General features: G+C 39.5%; 1 protein-coding gene across 1 annotated transcript in view; it reads right to left on the bottom strand.

Moving 5' to 3' along the window:
• Positions 1 to 26,366, bottom strand: part of Itch (itchy E3 ubiquitin protein ligase) — an 89,760-nt gene that overhangs the window by 15,777 nt on the left and 47,617 nt on the right. Inside the window, exons 12-20 of the mRNA XM_075962650.1 lie at positions 24,372 to 24,441; positions 21,123 to 21,207; positions 16,503 to 16,631; positions 12,451 to 12,523; positions 10,802 to 10,873; positions 8,214 to 8,302; positions 4,502 to 4,661; positions 3,580 to 3,713; positions 3,146 to 3,286 (exon numbers count right to left, since the gene is read on the bottom strand). Coding sequence (XP_075818765.1) covers positions 3,146 to 3,286; positions 3,580 to 3,713; positions 4,502 to 4,661; positions 8,214 to 8,302; positions 10,802 to 10,873; positions 12,451 to 12,523; positions 16,503 to 16,631; positions 21,123 to 21,207; positions 24,372 to 24,441 — 953 coding nt within the window. The remainder of the gene's footprint in view (positions 1 to 3,145; positions 3,287 to 3,579; positions 3,714 to 4,501; positions 4,662 to 8,213; positions 8,303 to 10,801; positions 10,874 to 12,450; positions 12,524 to 16,502; positions 16,632 to 21,122; positions 21,208 to 24,371; positions 24,442 to 26,366) is intronic.

The following is a 26,366-nucleotide window of genomic DNA, read 5'->3' as shown; positions in this document are numbered from 1 at the left end:
CTCAGGCTGTCCTATAACTCACAATGTAGCCCAGGCTGGCCTCAAGCTTCCCAATGGCTATGATAACAGGTATGCATCACCATGCCATGCTAAAAAGTACTTTTGAAAGAGAATTACTTTCTTTAATCTCTTCCTTACCATAAAATTGTAGATTTCAATTCTTATCTACATCTCTCAAAAGCTAATATATAAAATTTTATTTTGTTTCAGAATATTTTCTTTAAAAAAATTACCAAGCAAACCAATGGGTATACTTTAGGTATCTGAGTTCTTGACAATAACTAATCCAACAACAGGAACACATTATGTGCACAAGACAGACCACACACTGGCTTACACTAAAAGTTTCAAAACAAAATGACATTTTAAAGATTGTTTTCTGACCAAGCTAGTATCAAGTTAGAAAAACAAGAGAATAAAAGCAATTGGGTCAAGGTGGTCGACTGGCATGTTAAGGACTCACTTTTGTCTTTTCATCTATTCCAGTTACCACTTATGAGCCCCCCCCCACACACACAAGGGCCCACTGAGATTTGCTTGTTTTAGGCAGACTCTCAAATAGTTCTGGCTTGCCTAGAATTTGTTCTATAGCCAAAGATGATTCTGACCTTTTTTTCCTCTGCCTAATAAGTGCTGAACAGCAGGTGTATGCTACAATGCCTGGAACAAATTAAATCTCTTAGAAAGCAAAAAGCAAGCCTGCAATGGTGGCGCATTCCTTGGATCCCAGCACTCAGGAAGCAGAGGCAGGTGGATCTCTGTGAGTTTGAGGCCAGCATGGTCTAGAGAGTGAGTTCCAGGGCAGCCAGGGCTACACAGAGAAACCCTGTCTCAAAAGAAGAAAAACAAACAAACAAACTACTATGTAAAAGAGGATATCCATGCCAGGAGTTGTTAGAGACATGCAGCCTAGTCTCGAATCAGCATCTGACTACCTGTCCAATGGGTTTCCACAGAAGAAGGCACCTGTGGAAACAGATTCTCACAGGACAGTGTAGAAACTTGTAAAATTCGTGCAGCTTACAGGCTTTTCTCTCTTTCATTATATTGGTGATTCTCTGGGGGTTTTTACTTTTACTTATCAGTCACACATGCAACAGCTGCAATTTTCCCTGGAAACTCTGTTCCTTTTCAAATATTTTCCTCAAAGATTCAACAGGGGGTTAATGTTTCTCAAATTTCTTATCTGGAATTACTAATTACAACTCCTAATCTTGGGAGCTACTCTGACTCAATAGAGATAGTTAGGCACATATAAGAAAACAACACTTGGAACATTAACCATGTTCTGGAAAGGGAAGTAGGGCAAACATACACAGAATAGGGAAAAGCCTCAGGAAATTCACACAGTGTTAACTGTTGAGAGTAAGTTCTCTACAAACCAATCATACAGAATCAATGAAATGATCTAGCATATTCTGATGAGAAGAATAATGCAATATAAATATGGGATGGAAGCCGGGCGTTGGTGGCTCACGCCTTTAATCCCAGCACTCGGGAGGCAGAGGCAGGCAGATCTCTGTGAGTTCGAGACCAGCCTGGTCTACAAGAGCTAGTTCCAGGACAGGCTCCAAAACCACAGAGAAACCCTGTCTTGAGAAACCAAAATAAATGAATGAATGAATAAATAAATAAATAAATAAGGGATGGACAGACCCATCTTTACCACAGGAGCTTATATTGGTGGAAGAAGTGTGGTATATTAAGACAGGGAAAGAGTGCCTTGTCAAAGTCTGCTTTTTACAGAGATGGAGACATGGGACCCTCTTGTAGAGAAGGGAACTCTATAAAAGCATATCTTGCAGACATGAAATAACTGTCTGGATTTGAATATTGCTGTCCTTAAAGCATTGTGCCCATGTGTATTAATTTTTAACTCTGTAACCACAAGTGGTGGTCGCTGACTAAGTGTTGCAAGAGCAGGATGTATCTGACTCGATATTTAGTTAGGCCTGCAAAAATGCTGAACTCTATGTCTAGAATAAGACTATGCAGGGGGTGGGAAGGTGTATTGGGGAAGCATAAAGGGGAAAAACGGGGACTTTTATAATGATCATGATGTATTACTTAAATTGTGATGTATTATTTTTTCTTTTTTTTTCTTTTTTTTTTTTGCTTTTTCGAGACAGGGTTTCTCTGTGGCTTTGGAGCCTGTCCTGGAACTAGCTCTTGTAGACCAGGCTGGTCTCAAACTCACAGAGATCCGCCTACCTCTGCCTCCCGAGGGCTGGGATTAAAGGCGTGCGCCACCATCGCCCGGCTTGTGATGTATTTTTTAAAGGCAAAATCAGAAGTCAATTATAAAGCTCTTTGTGTAACCCTGCTAAGAAAAATTCTGTTTGAGTACAAATAAATACGGCCTGAGCTATTTGGGGCCACTTGAGTACAATCTACTTGGTGTTCATAAGCTTTCCTTGTACCAACGTCCCTATCCTGTCTCATGACCTGAACCCAAGCAGAGGTTGGACCCCGGCAGGGAGTGGTGATGCCTGGTCTTTAATCCCAGCACTAGGAAAGCAGAGGTGGGTGGATCTCTGTGAGTTTGAGACCAGCCTGATCTGCATAACAAGGTCCAGGCTACCCATGGCTACATAGACCATATCTCAAATAAATAAATAAATAAATAAATAAAATGATTTACCATGACATTCTATTTTTAAAATCCTAGAAATGAAAACTGTTTACAAAAAAGTGATTCTTATAAAAAGCAAACATTATTTTTAAAATACCACGTTTTAGCTATTATTAGACAAAAAGGCTAAAGGAACACTGTGTCACTTTTTCTATTTTTCTTTCTCGTTTTTCGAGACAGGGTTTTTCTGTGGCTTTGGAGCCTGTCCTGGAACTAGCTCTCGTAGACCAGGCTGGCCTCGAACTCACACACTGTCTCATTTTCTAAAACAGAAGACTTATTTATTTTTATTTATGGGTATGTTGTGTATGCCATGCGTGTGAGTGTGCAGAGGACAGAAAGTGTTGGTCCCCTGGAGCTGGAGTTCCAGACAGTTGTGAGCAGCCTGATATGGATGCTGTGAACAAACTCAGGGTCCTCTGGAAACACAGCAAGTCCTGTTCCCTGTTGAGCCACCCTGCCACCCCGCTTCCATTATCCCTCTTATCCCCTTTTAGGAACACTGTCTCTTACCTGATGTATTCCTCCTTATTTTCTTCTGTCACAAGAATATTGCCTCCATTGGGTTTCAAATCATGACTCTTAATTTCACCTAGAATTTCTTTATCAACAGAGAAGTACATTTCCAAACCACATTCTTCAATATTGTTTTCTCTGCACAAATGAAATTGGCACTATTTGTCATATATACAACTCAATCATAATTCAGAAGTTTTTATTTAATTCAACTCTGAATTTAAGTAATATGACATCAAATTCAAAGTAGTGGAATATTATAATCATATTACATAAGACCTTGTAAGATTAATCATACTGAACATGAGAAAGATTAAGTCCATAGCATTTAAATTTAATAAAACAATTACATGACTATAATGTAGAACAGTCTATTAGCACCACAATGAAAGCACACAGACTATATTTTAATAGTATAAAAAGAAACTTACTTAACCCAGATGAGAGAATTGTAAAATTCTGGATCAATAGATTCTAAGTCCTTAAGTCCAACTGGTTTGTTCAAAATGCGTTTATAGAATGGCAAAGAAAACCCAGTATCTATGAATTTCCCATGGAATAGAGCCTATACAGAAAGGAAGCAATAGCATTTAAGATAACAATTCAAAAGTTATTAAACATCAAAACATTGTATAAATTCTCCATTTGAAAAACTGTTGAGGTTGGGCGTGGTGACACATGCCTTTAATAGCACTCAAAGGCCAAGGTAGGCTGATCTCCATGAATTGGAAACCAAGTTACCTCAAAAAATAAAACAAACAAGCAAGCAAGCACATACGTGCGCATACACACACACACACACACACACACACACACACACACACACACACACACGAAGAACCCGTTTCTCTAAAACCTTTTCAGCTAGACAGATGGCTCAGAAAGAGCACTTGCTGCTCTTCCAGAGGACCAGGTTTGATTCCCAGTACCTACATGGTGGCTTACTACTGTCTGTAACTCAAGTACCAGAGGCTCTCAGGCTTCCTTCTAGTCTCTACAGGCACCAGGCATGCACATGGTGCACAGACATACATGCAGGCAAAACAGCAAGACACATAAAGTAAATTAAAAAAATTAAAATTCTTGTCACGACGGGAGGTCGTGGTGCACGCCTTTAATCCTAGCACTCAGGAAGCAGAGGCAGGCAGATGTGGGTTCGAGGCCAGCATGGCCTACATAGTGAGTGCCAGGACAGTCAGAGCTACACAAAGAAAAGCTGTCTCGAAAACAAAACAAAACAAAAAAAAAGAGCGAGTGAGACAGAAAGAAAAAAAATTCTGTCACATGATATATAATACACAAAAGTTTAGTATTGTTGAATGAGTAAATGCACAGTTTTGCACCTGTACTTACCATGGCAATAAATCTGCCAATAAAACGGAAATATTTCAGGTGGTCTGGATTGATGTAGGAAGCTGGGTTTATCTGCAGACAGTAGTTATCCTTCCCTGCGTATTCAAACAGGCAATACATTGGGTTCAACACCTCATGTGACAAAAGAAAGAACCATTCTCTGAAATCAAAAGAAAACTTAGGATGAAAAATCTTGTAGGAAACCATGTCAACAAATCACAGAGCAGTGTTACAGAGTTATTAGGAACCTGACTGTCTCAACTGCAAAGCTCTTCTAATTTCTTGTATTTTCTTTGTTATGTTATACAGTTTATTTATATGCTCTTAAATTTCAAATAATCTAAGATATCAATAACTTTAAAGACCCTTACTTGACTGCCAACTAAAATTTTTCTAATCATAACCATACATCCTAGTTTAAGATTTCCTATTGGCCCAGGCAATGAGAGCAGCCGAACCAGAACCACGACATCATCAATTCAGTCTCCTAGTGCACTTCAGCAGAGCCACTGCGCCAGACATGGCATTTTCAGAGAGAAAGCACTTCTAGCCAGTCGTTTACTAGAAAAATGCTCCAAGAAGTTTATTTTATTCTTGCTGGGGGGTCGGGAGGGAGGAAAAGAGAGAGAGAGAGAGAGTAGGCACAAGCGCAAAAATTCAGAAGGCAAAGTTGCCTCTCCTTCTACCTTTGTTTGGTTCCTGGGACTGAACTCTGGCTGACAGGTTTGTGTAGCAATTTCACCAGTCTCCCTGAAGCGCTAATCAAAGTGACTTGACAACACCAACATAAGATCATGGTCACTATATAACATGGATGGGTTATCTGGTCCAATATACTGTGCCATCAGTATGTACCCTAGACCTCTTTTCTGTTAGCCTAAGTGCAACTGTTGGTGAGAATTCTGCAAATATTTTAATTGGCATTCTTCTGATTATGAAAGAGTGATTTGACTGCCTCCTGAATTATCTAAATGTTTCTCTGCACATTTATTTCTTAGGATTATTTCATGTATTTTCAAATAGTTTACTTGCATTTTATAATTTATTAAGCTATAAAAAAATTACTCAGGCTAGAGAAATGGCTCACTGGTTAAGAGCACAAACTGCTCTTTTAGAGGACCAGAGTTCAGCTCACATCAGGCAGCTCACAACTGGCTGTAACTCTTATCCCAGTGATCTGATGCTATCTTCTGGACTCTTGAAGAACTTCGTTCCTATGTAACCCCCCCCCCAAACATACACACATAATTACAAATAAAATCCTTTTTATAAAAAGAGTAACTAGTAAGATGTACTCACCAGTTAGCACAAATGATTCCTCAAAAAAAACTTTTAAGTCATTAAAAAAAACAAACAGCATTTCAGTTAGGCATGGTGACCCATGCCTTTATTCCCAGCATTCAGAATGCAGAGAGAGTAGGATCTCTGCGAATTCAAGACATCCAGGGCTATACAGAAACTTTGTAAACAAGCCAAGCAGTGGTGGCACACGCCTGTAATCTCAGCACTCATGAGGCAGAGACAGATGGATCTCTGTGAGTTTGAGGCAACCTGGTCTACAGAGTGAGTTCCAGGACACGCTCCAAAGCTATAGAGAAACCTTGCCTCAAAAAAACAAACAAAACAAACAGTACTTCAGAGGTTAGAAAAATGCCTTAGTAGTTAAGACAACTAACTGGCTGCAATCTAACTGCAGTTCCCAGCACTTACATGGTGGCTCATGGTCATCTGTAATTCCACTTCTAAGGAACCAACACCCTCTTCTGACCTCTAAGTACACCAGGCACACACATACATGCAGGCTAAAGCTCATGCACATAAAAAAATATAAAGAATTTAAAAAACGATAAGCTTATGGGAACGAGGGTAGGCCACCCTTTTCATCAAGATGGCATTGAAAGCGGGGAAAAAAGGAAGCTCCTGCCCCTCCCAAAGCCGGCTAATTCTAAATATACACTTTTTCACCATTAAAAAAAAAGAATTTAAAAAACAAAACAAAAAACCCAAAGTGCTTCTACCCTTCAAAATAATCCTAGAAACAGTTATTTGCTCAAAAGACAACTCAAGCTGTCTTTTAAAAAAATTCTTCCCCTTCCACATTGCTACAGCTTTGTATGTGATTTTTATTTAATTTTATTTGAGAGAGGGTTTCATGTACCCAGGCTGGCTTCAAATGCCCTCTGTAGCCTAGGCTAGATTTGATCCTCCCTAGTATTATCTCCCAAATGCTGGGATCAGTCATTTGCCACCACATGCAGCTTAAAATTTTTAAATTTTATTATCTATTTAGCTTTAAATATTTGTCTTCCCTATCTATCTTATCTATCTTATCTATCTATCTATCTATCTATCTATCTATCTATCATGTATGGTTTTTTGAGACAGCGTTCCTCTGTGTAGCCCTGGCTGTCTTGGAACTCACTCTGTAGACCAGGCCGGTCTCGAACTCAGAGATGCACCAGCCTCTGCCTCCTAAGTGCTAAGATTAAAGACATGCGCTACCACTGGCTATGCTGCATGTGAGTATGTGCAAGTACATGTATGTACGTACGTATGTATGTGTATCAAAGCACAGAAAGGCCACAATGTGCATGCGGAGGTTACGTGACAGTTTGGGGGAGTTGGTCTCTCTTCTCCTGTAGGTGCCAGGGTTTGTGGCAGGCACTTTTATCCACTGAGCCATGCTGTGGCCCTAGTTTAAAACTGTAAACCAGGGGCTGGAAAGATGGCTCAGTGGTTAAGAGCATTGCCTGCTCTTCCAAAGGTCCTGAGTTCAATTCCCGGCAACCACATGGTGGCTTACAACCATCTGTAATGAAGTCTGGTGCCCTCTTCTGGCCTGCAGATATACACGCAGACAGAATACTGCGCACATAATAAATAAATAAATAAATAGATAAATAGATAAATAAATAAATAAATAAATGCTGTAAACCAGTACAGTACTGTCACGGAATAAGCAAAGTCTTTTAGAGTCTGAACAGATGTTTCAAAGTGAAAAAACAAAGACATTCAACTCTTTTTTTCCCCTAGAACTCTATATTCTCAACACTAAGTTAATCCTAGGGAGGAACCGTGGCGCTACCAACTTTCTCAGAGCTCTAGCGAGGAAGAAAGATTTGACACTACAGGGCTCTAGGTCATCTATGGAAAAGACAGAGGCTGGTTGACAGACACTAGTCACTGGTCAGAAAATGGAAAGTTTACAACTGGCTACAACTTATGTGACCTAGGTGACTCTTTAAATTTCATCGTCTGAGCCGGGCGATGGTGGCACACGCCTTTAATTCCAGCACTTGGGAGGCAGAGGCAGGCGGATCTCTGTGAGTTCGAGACCAGCCTGGTCTACAGAGCTAGTTCCAGGACAGGCTCCAAAGCCACAGAGAAACCCTGTCTCGAAAAACCAAAAAAAAACCAAACCAAAACAAAACAAAACAAAAAAAAAAAAAAAAAAAATTTCATCGTCTGTAAAATTCTTTCGCACAAGGTTAATCTGAGGACCATGTGAATGAGGCAGGTACTAGCAGTTCTTAGACAATAGGCACTGAGGTAATGCTTGTTGAAATTCTGTAGTTGCAGTGTAATAAAGCTAAAATAATTTTATATATTTCATTTTCCTGAAACAATGGACTGGGAAAATAGCACTTGTGAACAAAGTGTGAAGATACCTTTGGAGGAAAGGACTAAGTTCTGAGTATTCATATATCACTACCTTGCTACACCTCCATAATCTAAACCTTCTTCTCCTGGGAAAATCACCCACAAACGTCTTCTCAGATCTTGCGGGCTGAAGCTCATTATCTACAAAACAAAGTAAGAGAACTGTGACTGCAATTGTGGAAACATCGCTGTCATTTCCCACTTACTCCAGTATAGGCATGAAATAGAGCGTTTACAGTCTAGTTAACATGAAATACAGTCTAGTTAACACATGAAATAGAGCATTTACAATCTAGTTAACAGTACACATACAGAAATACATTCATGTTCCATATAGTTACTATATGCATCTATTTTTTACATACTTTATACACTTCTCCATGAAACTTATGAAGCTGATCTATCAATTGTGTAGTATACACTGGTTGGGGATTACCTGTTTTTCTCCTCTTCCTCCACTTAGGGAGGAAAGAGCAGTAGGGCTGGTTAGGTTTGGTATTGTTTCACAGTCAAAATATCCACTTATTAACTAACTGACTAACAGTTACTGCAGATTCACTTATCTTTGGAAATACACTCAGTGGGAGTCTAAAATTAAACAGGAAAACTACTACTCTGCCTCCTACAAGGGGGCTAACAGTGCCATCTTCAGATGTGAAGGGCAGCAGCATTATCGAGCTACGGTAGATAGGCCCATCTGTTTCTCCCTCGGTAAAATTATGTAATTACTTCTGCTTAGAACTCATAGAGGCCTGAGGGGGATAGACAATTTGATATAATGCCTATTATATAGAGAGTAAATTGTTAACACTTAAAAATCCAAAGAGGATCAGTAAGTTCTCAGTTCCCTGTGAAAGAGAACAGACAAACAGCATGCAGGTGTGACAGACAGTCTATGCTGACATGCACGTTTATGACAAACACCCCACAAGCACCATAAGCTGGGCACTGAGCTACACATATCTGAGAGATGCCACAAGGTTACAACTAGTTTAAACAGTTCCCTCTACCAGGGCTAATGAGAAGAGACTTTTCTTCTACACTTTCCACCATAAACACTTGTACTGTGCTGTGCTAGTAAAAAAACACCATTTAAAGCAATGTTAGCCAATACCTATGAAGAAAACCTATTGCTAACTTTTAAATTATGTCCTATTTTGATATTAGATTACCTCTAAGCAGCCATATTTTCCTTACATTATAACTGCCCATTTATTTGGTGGATGTAAAATCTAAGATGAGTTTTAAATATTTTAGCACATCATCATGTCACTGCAAAAGCCTTTCAGTGTAAGGGCACAAAGACGAAAGGCTTAGTTAGTCACTGTTTGCATCTTGTCATTACAAGTACTAGCGAGTTATAACACCCCCCTCCCGCCCACACACACACACACAAAACAAATGGTTCAAACGACACTGACTACTCAATGACAAGAGAGCCATGAGTATAAGGGCTGGGCTAAAGATGGCCGCGGAGGCTTACATCAGGCCATGTATAAACATAATTCTCTAAGTGCCTCAGTTAATTGCCAAGGCTCACTCTCTTCTCCTATGCAGCAGGATGCCAACTGGTTTTTCTCTTTAATGTTAATAACTGAGGCACCATCAGAAAAGGAACAAAACTCTTCCTGAAATTGAGCAGCCAGCTGAGGCCAATGGATCCAACCTCTTCCTCTGCACTCAGTTCAGTGCTTACAAAACTACCTATCACAACAGACTGAGAGACTTGAAAATCACCACATTCACATCTAGTAATAAGACAAAGACCAGCAAGGTGTTTTAAAGAAAATTCCACCCTCAGGATGTTTTAATATACATAATCTAACACTTAATTGCGATTGGCTTGAGAGTGATGTCTACGGTGTAAAGGTAAATAGTGAACAAACTCACTCACTGACAGGAAATGAAAACTTTATTGACTACTGAAAATTCATAGAGCATTTTTTAGAAAACTGTTACCAATGGCTAATTTCTTTCCTACTTAAAATATACTTCTAAGAGAAACACATGTTTAGCATAAAAATCCAAAGTAATACAAAAGCATAAAATAAAATCTTTCCTCTTTTCCCTATATATCACATGTTCACAAGGTTATTCCCAGCCCTCCATCTAGTGACTGATGATGTTCCACCTGTGTACCATTCTGATCACACACTTAGCAGCTTAGGGAACTTAAACTCACAGAATACTGCACAGGAGCACTTGTACACTCCTAATGTGATGTAAGATAGTTGGCAACAAAATTAAACTGAAAAATTCAAGGTCAGGGGCTGGGGAAATGGCTCGGGGATAAGGTGCTTACTGTGCAACCTTCAGAACCTAAGCTCAAATTCCCAGCAACCCACATAGGAACATGGTATGACAGCACATGCCTGTACCCCTGGCACCAGAGGGGCAAAGATAGACAGATCCTAAGGGTTTGCTGGCTAGCTGATTTAGCCCAAATGTTAGCATTAGGTTCAGTGAGGGACCCTGTCTCAAAATACAAGGTAGACAGTATTGGAACAGGACACCAGAAGTACACCTCTGGCCTCTACACTTACATGCATAGGCAAGAACACCAGCATGTGTATGTGTGTATACCCATACACAAACCCTGAGTACCAGAAGGTAGTAATTACTGAGTGACCAAGACAATACCTGTTGAAAGGAATCCTCAAACAATGTTTTTCTTGTCACTGTGATCTTTATATGCTGTGGCATGGCCAGTTGCTGAAATGTAAGAACAACTGAAGTCAATTCTCACCATTAAAATAGCCTAGCAAAAACCAAGAAGGAAAGTTTTACTTACTTTTATCTTTGCAAACGAGAACACACTTTGAATAATTTATACTATGACTGCCAACACATTTGTCAGCATTCATGTTGATTCTTTTCCATATGAGTAAGAAGAAAATCAGGTCGTGTATGTAAAATGCTTATATTTAAGAACTCAAGTAAGTCTTTTGATTTTCAAATTTTAATTCAGAATTATGTTTCCCAGTTAATTATAAAAATTTGAATTAAGGGCTGAAGAGATGGCTCAGAGGTTAAGAGCACTGGTCACTCTTCCAGAGGTTCTGAGTTCAATTCCCAGTAACCACATGGTGGCTCACAGGCATCTATAATGAGATCTGGTGCTGTCTTTTTGCCATGCAGGCAGAAAACTGTATACATGCTAGACAGTGGTGGCGCACGCCTTTAATCCCTGGACTCGGGGAGCAGAGGTTGGCAGATCTCTGTGAGTTCAAGCCAGCCTGGTCTACAGAGTGAGTTCCAAAACAAACAAGGTTATTACACAAAGAAACCCTGTCTCAAAAAAAGGGGAGGAAAGGGCTGGAGAGATGGCTCAGTGGTTAAGAGCACTGTCTGCTCTTCCAGAGGTCCTGAGTTCAATTCCCAGCAACCACATGGTGGCTCCAAACCATCTGTAATGAGATCTGGCGCCCTCCTCTGGAGTGTGGGTATACATGGAGGCAGAAAGTTGTATACATAATAAATAAGTAAATAAATCTTAAAAAAGGGGGGGGAGAGACAGAAAACTGTATACATAATAAATAAATCTTAAAAAAATTCTTCATAAAAACTTGATTTTGGGTATTTAATATAATACTTCAATTAATGCATTCATTTTATTTAGAGCCCATACAGAAAATCATTTATTTAGATATCATAAAACATTAAATATATGTTTGTATGTATTTGATCATATGTGTACTTATCAAAGACATTTCTATCAAACATTAGACATGGAGTTATGAATGAGGCAAACACCTATAACTGCAGCATTGAGAAGGTTGTGGTAGGAAGATTTTGAGTCCGAATCAGTGTGGGTTATTTAGATTGTCCTGACTCAAACACACACATACACACACTACTAGATAGGAAAGTGAACAACTGCAATCTATCAGAAAATATTTTGTTTCAATATTTGCCGGGCAGTGGTGGCGCACGCCTTTAATCGCAGCAGAGGCAGGCGGATCTCTGTGAGTTCGAAGTCAGCCTGGTCTACAAGAGCTAGCTCCAGGACAGGCTCCAAAAGCTACAGAGAAACCCTGTCTTGAAAAAAAAAAAGGATTTATGCAACTTGAAAACAATAGGTTCCCAAGAAAAGTCACAATATTTTCTTATTTAAATGGTTTCTAGCTTAATCTTTTGGTAATTATCTAGTTGATAAATATTTCATTGTCCTAAAAATGGATGGCTCCAATGCCTCATACTTTTATTGTCAGTACACATTCGCAGAACTGCAGTGTAACATAGCAATGTAACAAAGGAAGGAGATACAGAGACACAGAACCAACACTAACCTGACACCAGAAACGGAAATATTGAACCTTTGCCTTGAAGTCCCGAACATATGCTATCTGGGGTCCATTGTCTCTGAAGAACAAAGATTAACATTAACACAACACATGAAACTGCTTGTCAAAGGAATGCTACAGGAAAGCAAATACACTCCCCACATCCCCACCCGTTGCTACCCAGCACTCAGCAGACAGATACAAAAGCACCCAACAGAGCATATTCCTAATACATCTTTCCCCTTTTCTTTTTTGAATGTTCCCTAAGGACTATTTTTAAGTAAACTCTTGTTGAAGCCACTGCTAGGGAGGCTTTTTCTGTGTGCAGGTGATCTAACAGGGCTGGACAGAAGAGCTCCTACTCTATCTATCCTTTAGTCCTCATGAAACTCAAGGTCAAGCAACATTTCCTAGTGTTTCCGTGAGACTTCAGCTCTGTCTAAGGAGCTCGAACCATAAGCGCTGGAGGGGGCTTTCAAGAAGTCATTTTTTTAAGGAACAAAATATTGGTTCAGGGTTTTGTTTTCATTCCAGTGTGTTCTTTCTTCAAATGACAAGTACAATGAGGATGAAAACCATGATCTAGGGCCAAAGAATAGGAAGAATTCCAGATCACTGGAAGCCGCTGTTTGGCTGTTTTAATGTAGAATTACATCTGATTTTATGCCCTGCAATCCTGGAAAATTTACTAGCTCTAGTAATTTTCTCTACATTACTCATAATTTTCACTACATATGATTCTTATGAAAGACAGACAGCCTTACTTCCTCCTCTCTAGCCTATCTCTTCTACAGTTGATTGCCACTATGATGCTGAGTGGCAGAGTGGTGATACACATCCTGGATGGAGTAATTATTTCATCATTAAGCACAATGGAGGCTTTTATCCGTATTTTTATAAGAACATTTCCAAGGCAAGTGAAAGAGGACCACAAAAGTGTTTTGTGATTCATCAAAAACTTTTACCGAATAATCATGATTTATCTTAAAAGATTCATTAATTTGTATGTATGTGAGTGTTGACATGTATATGTGTCTGTGACCATGTTGAATCCCTGATGCCCAACGAGGCCAGAGAGGGCACTGGATCCCCTGGAACTGAATTTACAGAGTGCTGGTAGATGCCGAGTGGATGCCATAAACTGACCTGGAATCCTCTCTAAGAGCAGCAAGTGCTTTGAAGTAATGAGGCATTGCTCCAGTCACTGATCATATGATTTTTCTCCTCTATTTTATGGTGAGTTATATTTTTGTTGTTGTTGTTGTTGTTTCAAGACAGGGTTTCTCTCTGTAACAGCCCTAGCTGTCCTGGAACTTGCTCTGTAGACCAGACTGGCCTCGAATTCAGAGATCTGCCTGCCTCTGGCTCCCAAGTGCTGGGATTAAAGATGTATACCACCACCATCTGGCTGAGTTACATTCTTTTTATTTTAATTCTATGTAGGGGAAAGAGTGTGTGCCAGAAAAGGCAAAAGAGGTTACTGAATCTCCTGGAGCTTGAGTTACAGGTAGTTATGATTACAGGCATATATCATTATCTGGTCCAGGTTATTCTTAAATAATATAGAGAAATATACTACTATTGAATATAAGGTGTTATATTCAATTATAGGACTTTCTGTTATATGCACCCAACCTTTATTATAACTATATTATCTACTTATAATTTATTTTCACATCTAGATTATTTCTTAAGCCGGGCGGTGGTGGCACACGCCTTTAATCCCAGCACTCGGGAGGCAGAGGCAGGCAGATCTCTGGGAGTTTGAGGCCAGCCTGGTCTACAAGAGCTAGTTCCAGGACAGGTACCAAAGCTACAGAGAAACCCTGTCTCAAAAAACAAACAAACAAAAAAAAAAAAAGAATAGATTATTTCTATAATTTTTCACTGGTGCCTAACTGAACTGAATTCTCAGTTTCTGCTGTAAGCACACAAGCTTTTAATATGCAGAAGAATAAAATTCTCAGTCAAAATTAGCAAAAGGATTTTGGCAGAATATTAAAGGATTGATGCTTTAATCCTTTATATCACATACCAAATGGGATTTATCATTAGACTATAAGGATAGCTCAACGTATGAAATCATGTAACAATCATGTATCAAGCTAATGACAACAAACGGGGTCAGAAAGACGGCTCAGTGGTTAGAAGACTTCCTGTTCTCTCAGAGGACAAGAGCTCAGATCCTAACACAGGTGGGTGGTTTACAAATGTCTGTAAAACAAGGATCCATCATGGACACACACAAAATGGTTTTTGAGGCAGGAACTTCCTATGTAGTCTTGCCTGGCTTTGAACTCAAAGAAATCTGCCTGCCTCTCTCCCAAGTGCTACATTAAAGAAGAGCAATACCACACAGTGGCATTTTTTTTTTAGTTAAAAGAAGGTAGAAACATCTAACAAGATCAGGTCAGAAGCAATGAAAGGATGTCTAGTATTGGCAAGAAGAACAAAGGGCACACTAGCAATAAGTGTAATGATTTGTTTCCAGATAAAATCTTTTATGTAGAAAATGAAGATCACTTTAAAAGAAAAGCAAATCCAGTAAGTATCAGAATACGTTAACATATTATCAGTTATATTTCTACACATTAGCAATGAATCTGAATAAGAAATGAAGAAAACCATCTAATTGGCCAGGGCAGTACTCTTGTTATTGAGAGGGATCTTTTTGTACTTTTGTTTTGTTTTGACGTAAGGTCTCATATAGCCCAGGCTGGCCTCAAGATTCTGATTCTCCTGTCTCCATCTCCCAAATGCTGGTCTTACAGGCATGTCTGGTTGTACGTACTACTGAAGACTGAACTCAGGGCTTCATGCACGCAGGCAAGCATTATTCCAACTGAGCTACACCTCTAACCCCTTTGATACTACTTAGTCACTGGCAATGCACTCAATCAATACACTTTCTTCCAATAAAAGGAAAAACAATTCCATCTACTTATTTATTTACCTATTGGGAAACTACAATTCCAGCTCTACTTCTTTTGAACACTTTTATTTACTTACTTATTTAGTATGTACGTACATGTCTATGTGTATAGGCATGCTCATACCATGGTGCTCGAGTGTCAAGAGGACAACTTGTGGAAGTCATTTCTCGTCTTCCACCATGTGGATCCCAGATATCAAACTCAGGTTCTTAGGCTTGGCAGTAGGTGCTTTTACCCACTGAGCCATCTTGTGTTGTCTCCCTGACAGCAAGTGCTATTCTGGAACCATGTAGACCAGGCTGTCCTTGAACTCACAGATCCATCCACTTGCCTTTGCCTCCTGAGTGCTGGGATTAAAGGTGTGTACCACTACACCAGGCTTAGTGCCCTGTTTTAAACTATTATTTTAGAGTGTACTTCTACTACTATCATAAAAGTTCAGCTAAGCGTGACAGCTGCAACAGTCTACATTGCCAGATTTGCATAGTGAGACTGTCTCAAAAGAAATTAAAAAAGCAAAACAAAACAAAGCAACAATAACAAAAACCAGTTTACTATAAAACAGCCATATAATGCTGGCTGAACATCACACACTTTGTGCTTCCTGTGTGTCTTGACTGCATCATTTTTTCCAGTGCTTTATTTAATCCCATGTTTTGTTCATCAGGATTTTAGGAATAATAGGTCATACACACCTATACTGAGTGTACATGGCATATAGTCTAGCCATGTAGCAGGCTTAATTCATCTAGGCTTCTGAAAGCATATTCTTCAAGGCCCACACAATGATCAAGTGACTCCTGTCAGTATATAAAGAACTCCTAAACTGAGCATGATGGTATTATGATGGTATATCTCTTTAACGCCAGTAGAAGCAGAGAAAAAGAGAAAGGTGATCTCTATGAGTTCAAGGCCAGCCTGGTCTATAGAGTGACTTCAAGGCCAACCAGAGCTACAAGATAAGAACTGTTCCCCAACCTGCCCCACCCCCAAACAACAACAAAATTCAGTATTCAGAGACCTATGGGCCAACTCACATACACCTCCAGTCTTTGCTAACTAAGATATTTGTCAAAATCCAAGAAATTAGTTGTGTTTTTAATTAATAATGTTAAGAAAACTTACAGGGCAGATTTTCCTGTACGTGGATCTATGTAGGTGGTTGTTCTTTTATTGTGGTCCACAAAATATGGAATCCCATCCACTGTGAATCTCATTTCCCAGCCTTCAGGTAAGGGCTTTTCATTTAATTGACTATAAAATACAAAGGAAAACATAAACAAAAACTATCAAAGGCATGCTTCTTTGCCCCAAACCAGAAACTAAAAACACCTGTAAACAGAATAAAAATCTTTCAGAAAACCTACATAATCCCGTATTTTCAGATAATATATATCCCTACCTAGACATTCTACAACACATTAAAGTCATCATCAACAATATTAAAAATGAATCATCATCACATTATTGGCCTATGTTCTCCCATTTATTTAATAACTCACTTCAATAGCCATGGTACCCAAGTTAACTCATTCTGCCTTTTAAGTCTTTCTAGCCATCCCTTATCTTTGATTCTCACCATTACTCAGGTCTTCTCCATCTAAACCTACACGATATGGTTGACAGAGTATCTCCCTAAGTCAGATTTCATCAACTCAGTTTCTCTTTTAGACTCCCTCTTAGGAACCCTGAGATTTCATGGCCAGTGACCATTTTCCCAAACAAGTCACATCTGTCATCGTTCTGAATGTCATCTTCTCCCACTGACAAATCTGTTTTCTCTGTTAAGGCAACTTGAAAGTTCTTTACAAAATGTCCCTATCTTTTTCCTGAACATATATCTTTATATCCTGAAAACTCTGGGCTGCCCTCTTTAAACTTCAGGCTTTTTTTTATCCATAAAATGCAGGCAACAGTCAGATGTGGTGGTGCACGCCTTTAATCTCAGTACCCAGGAGGCTGAGGCTGAGGCAGAAGCAGGCAGATCTCTGAGTTGGAGGCCAGCCCTGAGGAGATGCACTGAGGAGAACTGGAGGGAGGAGGAGGAAGTGGATAAGACCTACATGCATTACACACATATGAAATTCTCAAAAAATGAATAAAAATATTAAAACAATCAAGACAATACTACATAATAAGACCATATGAGAAATGAAGCAAGAAAATGGCCTAGTAGAAAGAAAGCCTTCCAACAGTAACTGTCCACTCTTTCTCCTACTACAAATTAATCATTCTGTCCAGGTCTCTCCTATGTGCTGCTTGCATGGTGTCATCATCCCTCAGGTTGTATGCTGGCAAAATTCTCTACTCTGCAACTATTACATGAGTTTTAGAAACTAAACTAGATTTTTTGGGGGGCAGGGGGTGTTCAAGATAAGATTTCTCTGTGTAGCTTTGGAGACTGTTCTAGAACTAACTCTGTAGACCAGGCTGGCCTCAAATTCAGAGATCGCCTGCCTCTGCTTCCCAAGTGTAGAATTAAACCATCACCACCTGGTTTCCTAAACTAGATCATAAATCAACAATGACCTATATAAATGATCCATTACAGCACCCAAAAAAATCAATGCATTAGCATAAATATTAAAATGGATACTCGTACCTATGAACTTACTGTCCTTTTTAAACATAAAGGCAACCAGACTTCTCAGTTGGTTGAATAAAATAAATGCAATATTTATTCATGTATACCAGTTCACTTTTCCCCCTTTTTTCTTTTGAGATAGGGTCTCATATATCCTGGATTTAGCTCACATAGCCTAGGATAACCCTGACCTTCTGACCTTCCTGCCTCTACTTCTCAAGCACTGGAATTATACGCACATATCACCTGTGGGGTTCTTAGAGATCAAAACCAGGGTTTCATGCATGCCAAACAACACTATACCAACCGAGCTACATCATCACCCCTCCAGCGTGGCTTCATAGCTTTAAGTTTCTTATCTAATGGACTTGATAAGAGGGAACACTGGGAATACTAAAGTTTCTATCACAAAGGAAGAAAAATGGAGATCTGAAGACACTCAAGCTCACTATTATAGAGAAACACTCTTAGTTTTGATTGTTGTTTTCATCAAGTACACTTTGGAAAGACAAAGTGCTATATTCAGAAGAACACTGCCTTAAACCATGCTTTACAAACTACCAAAATATTAAGACTATTTAGTCTTATTTATATAATTCAACGCAAATGTCAGGGAAGACTAACCAAAAATATAAAAAAAATTCAAAAAATTCACTTCCACTGTGATTATAGTTCCTAGATAAGCTCAATGATCAGTTGTCTTGAAAACTATTAAAATAAATTAAGATAAATTGGCATACAGTATTGGTGAATTATCCCATGCTATTCAAACAATGGACTAATGCATTAAGGGATATAAGCACCTCTTTTTTAGATAAAGTATTTTAAATGAGTGAACTGATAGAACTATTGAAATGTGAATCATGGGATTTGTATCATGAGGAATTAATCATACCTACAGAAGGCTGCTCTTGTTCTCAACTACTAGAAAGTGATTTGCTAGTAGGGGTAGCTGTGCCTATCAGGAATGCCCTTTTTTGCCTGGAGGATTTCCCCACTGGGCATCCTACAAAGAGGAGAGAGGCCTGGGACACACTGCAACAGTTTTGGTCTCTGGAGGAAATACAGACTGTTTTATTTCACCCAAAAGGGCAAATGGACACTTGAGTGGAATCCACAGACCTCCCTGTTGTCAGCATTTACATATTACCAACATCAAAGTACATGACTCTCCATTAGCAACAGAAATTTAGAATCTTCCCAGCCTCTTCTTTGCATATTCTTCCTCCTACTGTCTCTATTATTTCTCTATAAAAAAATGTGACTGAATATAATTCAGTAATTATATATATATTATATATATTATTATTATTTTTTTTTTTTGGTTTTTTCGAGACAGGGTTTCTCTGTGGTTTTGGAGCCTGTTCTGGAACTAGCTCTTGTAGACCAGGCTGGTCTCGAACTCACAGAGATCCGCCTGCCTCTGCCTCCCAAGTGCTGGGATTAAAGGCGTGCGCCACCACTGCCCAGCCAGTAATTATATTTTTATGTTGTAATTATAGTTTTATGTTGTTCTTAGACAAGAGCTCACTAAGTACCCCAGGCCAGCCTGGAATTGAAGATTTCCTACTTAAGTCTCCCCAATGTTTGGATTACAAATGTACACTACTATTAATATCTCTATCACACTTAAAGAGTAGTTGTGACAGAATTTGTAGATAGATGTTTGAAGTGAGAAAGGTGTAAGGAACATGCCCGCATTTGTGATTAACATGTAAACTGCACAGTTTGCCATATTCCTTGAAAAATAGAACCATTTGATAGTTAATATCATTCTGTCATGAGGTGACTATGCTTCGCTTCCAAATACTTATGTCTAAGTCCTAGGGACCAGCACCCAAGGATAGGACCTTATTTGGAAACAGTGTCACCAAAGATGTATAAAGATGAATCCATACTTGGAGTCACATCTTATAGGACTGGTGCTTGTATAAAAAGAGAAAATTGGAACAAAAATATAAAAGAAAGCTATGTGGCCAGGTAGTGGAGGTGCACACCTTTGATCCCAGCACTTGGGAGGCACAGGCAGGCAGGTCCCTTTGAGTCTAAGGCCAGCCTGGTCTATGGAGTAAGTTCTAAGACAGCCAGAGCTATACAGAGAGACCCTGTTTAGAGAGAGAGACAGAGAGAGAGAGAGAGAGAGAGAGAGAGAGACAGAGAGAGAGAGACAGAGAGAGAGAGACAGAGAGAGAGACAGAGAGAGAGACAGAGAGAGAGGTGAAGACTGAAATACTGCTGACACTAGCCAGCAAACTATAAATTGGGAGAAGCCAGGCATGCTGGCTCACACCTTTCATCCTAGTACTTGAGGCAGAGGCAGGAGAATCTCTGTGAGTTTGAGGCCAGCCTGGTCTTCATAGTGAGTTCCAGGACTGCAGGAGTTGCATAGAGAGGCCTTGCCTCAGAAAACAAAATGAGGAAGAGGAGTCAGTGGGAGGAGATAGTAGTGGTTAAGAGGACTGGAGCACCCCTTTTCCCTGGCCATCAGAGGCACATAGTCTGCTGACACCTTGATTTCTGACTTCTTCCAGAACTCTAAGCTTTTGTTTGAAACAGAAACTGAGAATTAGTTTCCTTCTTTTTTTTTTTTTTTGAAACAGTGTCTCACTATGTAGCCTTGGCTGGCCTTGAACTCACAGAGATCTGACTACCTCTGCCTCCTCTGTGCTAGGATTAACGGTGTGCACCGCCACTTTCGGCCTGAGAAATACTTTGAGTGGTATTTTTTTTTTTTAAAAAAAAACAAGGCCTTAGCTAACTTTAACACACAGAATGACATAATTTATGTAACATAAATCACTGTATACTGTAATCAAAACATTAAGTAAACTTGTGATAATATCTCTTGGTATATTAATCAGCAAATTCTTATAATATACATAAACATTCTATCATATAATATAACATAAACATATTTTTATGTTTTTTTTAAAGTTCTGTAATTCTATTGGTGGGGAAAAAAAGAAAACCAGTGAGTTGTGCCAACTCATCCCCAGTTCATTCTCATAAAACTCAAGCTTTTCATTATATGAAAGTAATCATTTTTCTTCTTCCAAGGTATATAGGTGATTAATGTTTAAGGGTTTTGAGGAAAGAATACATAAATGAGTCAGAAATAGGTAAACAATTGCGAGAAGCCATATATACACTAAAGTTCTTACCCTTGGCTTCTGGGGTCTTCCCACTGTGTAATTCGAGTGTTGTGGTTGACAAAATACACTCTGCCATTGCTATCAGTTCTCTTCTCTTTATTAAACAAAATGAAAAACACAACATTAATGTTGGAATAGTCCTTTCCCCTCAAACTAAGATAAAAATAAGTTGAATCTGCCTATTTAGTGACTACTTGATTTTATAATTTCTCTATTATATTACATACACGAAAGCTTATCCTAGCCTTTGAAACATATATGCCTTTCTTCCATCTCATTAGTCCATTCACACTTTTGAGAGCGTTTTCTCTTTCTTAATGAAGTTGTTAATTATTATTTCTGGGCTGCAGAGATGGCTTAGCAGTTAAGAGCACTTATGCTCTTCTAGAAGACCCAAGTTCAGTTCCCAGCACCCACATCAGTTCAAGCCCAACTGTAACTCAAGGGTACCAGAGCTTATGCACACAATTCCACATATAAAATACATACCTACACATAATTAAAAAAACAATTTTTTTAAAAATAAAATTTCTAAGACACTAAAAAGATTTCATTCATAATGCCCTCCCTGCCCATAAGACCTCTCAGCTATTTAGCTTTTCACAAATGACAGCTGGGTTTATGTGTTAAAGTAGGTATAATTTAAGGTATTCCAAGTATGAGGTAAGCAATTTAGACCTTAGCGCTACTTCACACAAACACAGCAGACAAAGACAAGCTTTCCTATAACAGTGACAAAGTCCACAACTCAAGCTTCTGAGGCTAGGAAGTGTTTTTTCCTGGAGCTCTTTCAAAAGAGTAAAAATGGTCTGTTAATAATCATCCCCATAAAAATGAGTCATAGCTCTTCTGCCATAAAATGAAGGGTGAGGGCTGGAGAGATGGCTTAGTGGTTAAGAGCAATGGTTTCTCTTACAAAGGACTCGAGTTCATTCCCAGCACCCATGTAGTGGCTCACAGCTGCTTGTAACTCCAGTTCTAGATTGTCGCCATCTTCTGTGGGTACCAGGCATGCACATGGTATACAGATATACATGCAGGCAAAACATCCATGCACATAATTTTAAAAAATAAGTAAATTGAGGACAGGGTATAAACTTATAACCTTCAGCTATATTCTTTTAGTGAGTGTCTATGTAAAACACACAACAAAATTATAGAAACAAAGCATACAATCTCTGTCTGAGAATGCAATCTGACAGGTTAGGTTCAACACCTAAGGACCTCGCCTTTTCTAAAGCATTGTGTTTTGTTTTGCATCAACCATACACTGACCATTCCACTATCCTAACCACCAAAACTCCATCTCTGGCTTTGGAGAAGACAGGAACAACTTTCATGTATCTTCTCTTCTTATCACAAAATAATGACAAGTTCTAAGGACAGCCCAATACACTTTGTTTTAACCGTCTTCACTTGGAGAAGTCATTTATTTTGTTTTGTTTTCTGGTGGGTGCATGTGATTGTTTACATGTCAAGTGGACATGGATGTGCGTGTACAAGCCCATTTATGCACATGCATATGGAGTCCGAAGGTATGTTGCTTCTCAGGTACTATCTGGTTTCTTTGACACAAGAGTCTCTCACTGACCTAGGACTCACTTGATGCAGCTGGCCTGCTCTGTCAGCAAACTCAAGGGATCCTCTCAGATATCTCCAAGACTACAAGGACCTGGCACCACACCTAGCTTTTTTTTTTTTCCCCCATAGATACTGGGGAGTTAATTCAGACTCTCATGCTTGCACAGGAAGTACTTTACTGACTATCTCTCTGCCTTTGTTTGGTGGGTCAGGGTTTCCAACAGTTTAGGCTGGTCTTAAACTCACTGTATAGCCAAGACAGGATCAGAACTCCTGATCCTTTAACCTCTAACTGCCCAAAGATGCTGGGATTACAGGCACGTACCAACCATCATGTTGGGCTAGCACCAAAATGTTTTGAGTACTGCTGTGGAATAATCCTTCTATACACTCTGAAAATGAGTTGCTCCGATTGTTAATAAAAAACTGATTGGCCAGTGGGTAGGCAGGATTTTCAGGGTAGAGAAAATGCTGGGGAGAAGAAGGGCAGAGTCAGAGGAGAGGCCATGAAGGGCAGAGCAAGCAGAATGAGAAATAAGTAGATGAGATAAACAAGCCTCAAGGTAGCACATAGATGAATAGAAATGGGTTAGTTTAAGTGATAAGAGCTAGCTAAAAACAAGCCTGAGCTATCGGCCAAGCTTTTATAATTAATATTAAGTCTCTGTGTGGTTATGTGCGGACGGGCTGGTGGGACAGTGCTGATCAGCAGTTTAGACAGAAAACTCTGCCTACAGAGTATAAATGATTTAAGGGGAAAAATAGGATTTTTCAAAATGAATTACATGTGTACCACCATACTTGGCTCCCTTTAGTTTTTGAGACAAGTCTCTAAATGAACTAGCTGGTCATCAATCTGACTAGGTGAGTTGACCAAATGAGCTTCCTGGATCTGTTGGTCTCCTCAACCTCCATGGGATTGCAGACATGTGCTACCACACCTGGCTTTTTACATGAATTTTGGGAATCCAATTGAAGGTCCTCCTGTTTGCATGGCAAACACCTTTCTGATTTGAGCCATTTCCCCAACACAGCCTGTTTTCATTATAAAGGATCTTGTCTCAAATATTCGGTATATAGCCGGGCGGTGGTGGCGCACGCCTTTAATCCCAGCACTCGGGAGGCAGAGGCAGGCGGATCTCTGTGAGTTCGAGACCAGCCTGGTCTACAAGAGCTAGTTCCAGGACAGGCTCCAAAACCACAGAGAAACCCTGTCTCGAAAAACCACAAAAAAAAAAAAAAAAAGAAAAAATTCGGTATAGTAATAGAAACTGGAGCTGCAAGAGTAATACAATTGCTGGGAAGTAGTGGTTCACGCCTTTAATCCCAGCACTTGAGAGACACGGGCAGGAGGATCTCTGTGAGTTCGAGGTCAGCCTGGTTCACAGAGTGAGTTCCAGGACAGCCAGAGTTACACAGAGAAACCCTATTTCAAAAAACAATAAACACAACAACAAAACCAAAAGAGTAATCTTGTGAAACTGACTTTCTTCTCTAAGTAATAGCATCATTGAGGTCCTTCCAGACTGCTGTATCAATGATCTGTTTCTTTTCACTTTGCAATGCTAATGACTCAAACCAGAGTTGTGCCTATGCTAGCCAAGCATTCTATCCTCTGAGCAGTCTCTCTAGCCTGATATTCTAATAAATGACTTTAATTAAAACTGATGTGCTTACCCCATCCAGGGGGCAGAGGACCAAGGGGATCAAATTCTTTATTTTGTGATGTAGCAAACAAATCTTGATTCTATAAAGAATAAAAACATTAATTAGACATAATTTACAACAAATACATTTCAGAGCAAATGTATGAATTTCAATATGGCTTCCCTGGTATGTACAACATATTCTTACAGAATTCACACTTAGAGAAGTTTTATTTTTGTTAAAAAAAAAAAACTTTGAAAACTATGTAATATTAGCTAACACTTAAAATTATGTAAAATTAAGGAAGTACATAAACTATATAAATTCTTACCTGAAAATTACTAGTTTTTCCCGAGTGCTACAAAGTTTCCTCTACTAGTAACATAAAAATTAGAGAACCATATATCACACACACCCCAGTCATTTATAAAAGCAGTAACTGGAGTGACCAGACAGTTGAGAAAAGTCTTGCATGTATACTGAAAGCCGAAAGATCACACGTGCAGATGGAAGAGAACTGGGGGCAGAAAGACAACAACAAAATGCCAGCGAGGCAGTGAAGGGTTTGTCTATTTCACACACAAGGTAAATGAGTCCAGGTGAGGTTAAGTAGCTCATCCAAAATTACTCAAAGTAACTGTGGACAGGAACCAGACAGATGTACCTGACTCCAAAGCCACTGGAGATTCATATGGAACTAGGGTTGAAAAAACAGGCAGGTTAAGGATCCATAACAAGAAATTTGCCTATAATAATTTAGACAGAAACTAAAATGTAAAACAGAACAAACCTAAAAAGAAATTGGACAGGATATGACTGACACAAGCTTATAATCTTAGTTGTTTAGAAGGTTTAGCCAAGAGGATCTCAAGTTGAAGGTCAGCCTGGGAATTTAGTGAAACCATGTTTCCAAATAAAATGTAAAGAGTCTAGAGCAGCCATGATAACCTTGAAGAGTTGCACCAATGGCTCTGCAGTACCCCATGGTAGTGGCTCTAACAGACAGAAGGTGATGAATGATGGGAGCAAGCTGAGGCACGGCCAATTCTGCAGACACCTTACCAAGCACACCAGATTTGTGTGGTACATGATTTGGGGGGTATGTGGCTTTGTGCCCTAAGAGCAGTGTACTATGTCACTGTTAGAGAGGTTCTTAAAGCCAAATAAGCCTTCAAGCTCATGAAGCAGAAGGTAGAGATGTACACCCAGGCCCAGAGGAAGTGCAAGAAGCTGAGTATTTTGTTGGCAGCCATGAGAAAAGCAGACACCACAGTCTAAGTCTACATATCCTTTCCCTCAATAACCACCCCCATGAAAGCATTCCTCCATCACACACACACAAACACACACACACACACACACACACACACACACACACACCAAACAAGAAACAAAAGCTACTTTACTCTCTAAAACTACTAGGAAAGGAACTCTAGTGTCATGTTTCCACAAGCAGTGGTGGGAAACTTACTAGAGTGAACAGTGTCTTGATCATAACAAAGCAGTGCAGAGAAGGCTGCTGATAAGGATGAGCTTGTCCACGGCATCGAGTGGGAACTATTCTAACGATCAGATCCAAGAAAAAGGCAGGAGAGGCTGGAGAGATTGCTAACAGTTAAGAACACTGGCTGCTATTCCAGAGGTTCTGAGTTCAATACCCAGCAACCACCTGATGGCCCACAACCATCCATAGGGAGATCTAGTGTTCTCTTCTAGCCAGCAGGCAAAACACTGTATACATAATAAATAAATAAATCTTCGAAAAAGAAAGGAGGGAAGGGGGGGGGGAGAGAGAGAGAGAGAGAGAGAAAGAGAGCGCACAGGAAAATGGAGAAAAGGTAGCCCAACGAAGAAGAGTAAAGATGCTTTACTCTGGCACATTCTAAAGGGAAGATCTCATGATGCTAAGCAATTGCAATGCCGAGTGCCCAGCTTCTCCAGGCCTCTGGTAGAGCTGGTTTTCTTTGCTTTACGTTCTATATACTACTCTAACAAACCTACTTATTTTGGCATGGACTATTTCAC

This window comes from Microtus pennsylvanicus, chromosome 2, assembly GCF_037038515.1.
Source record: "Microtus pennsylvanicus isolate mMicPen1 chromosome 2, mMicPen1.hap1, whole genome shotgun sequence".
In the NCBI taxonomy this organism is placed as follows: Eukaryota; Metazoa; Chordata; class Mammalia; order Rodentia; family Cricetidae; genus Microtus; species Microtus pennsylvanicus.
This window is presented reverse-complemented; position numbering and strand designations above follow the sequence as displayed.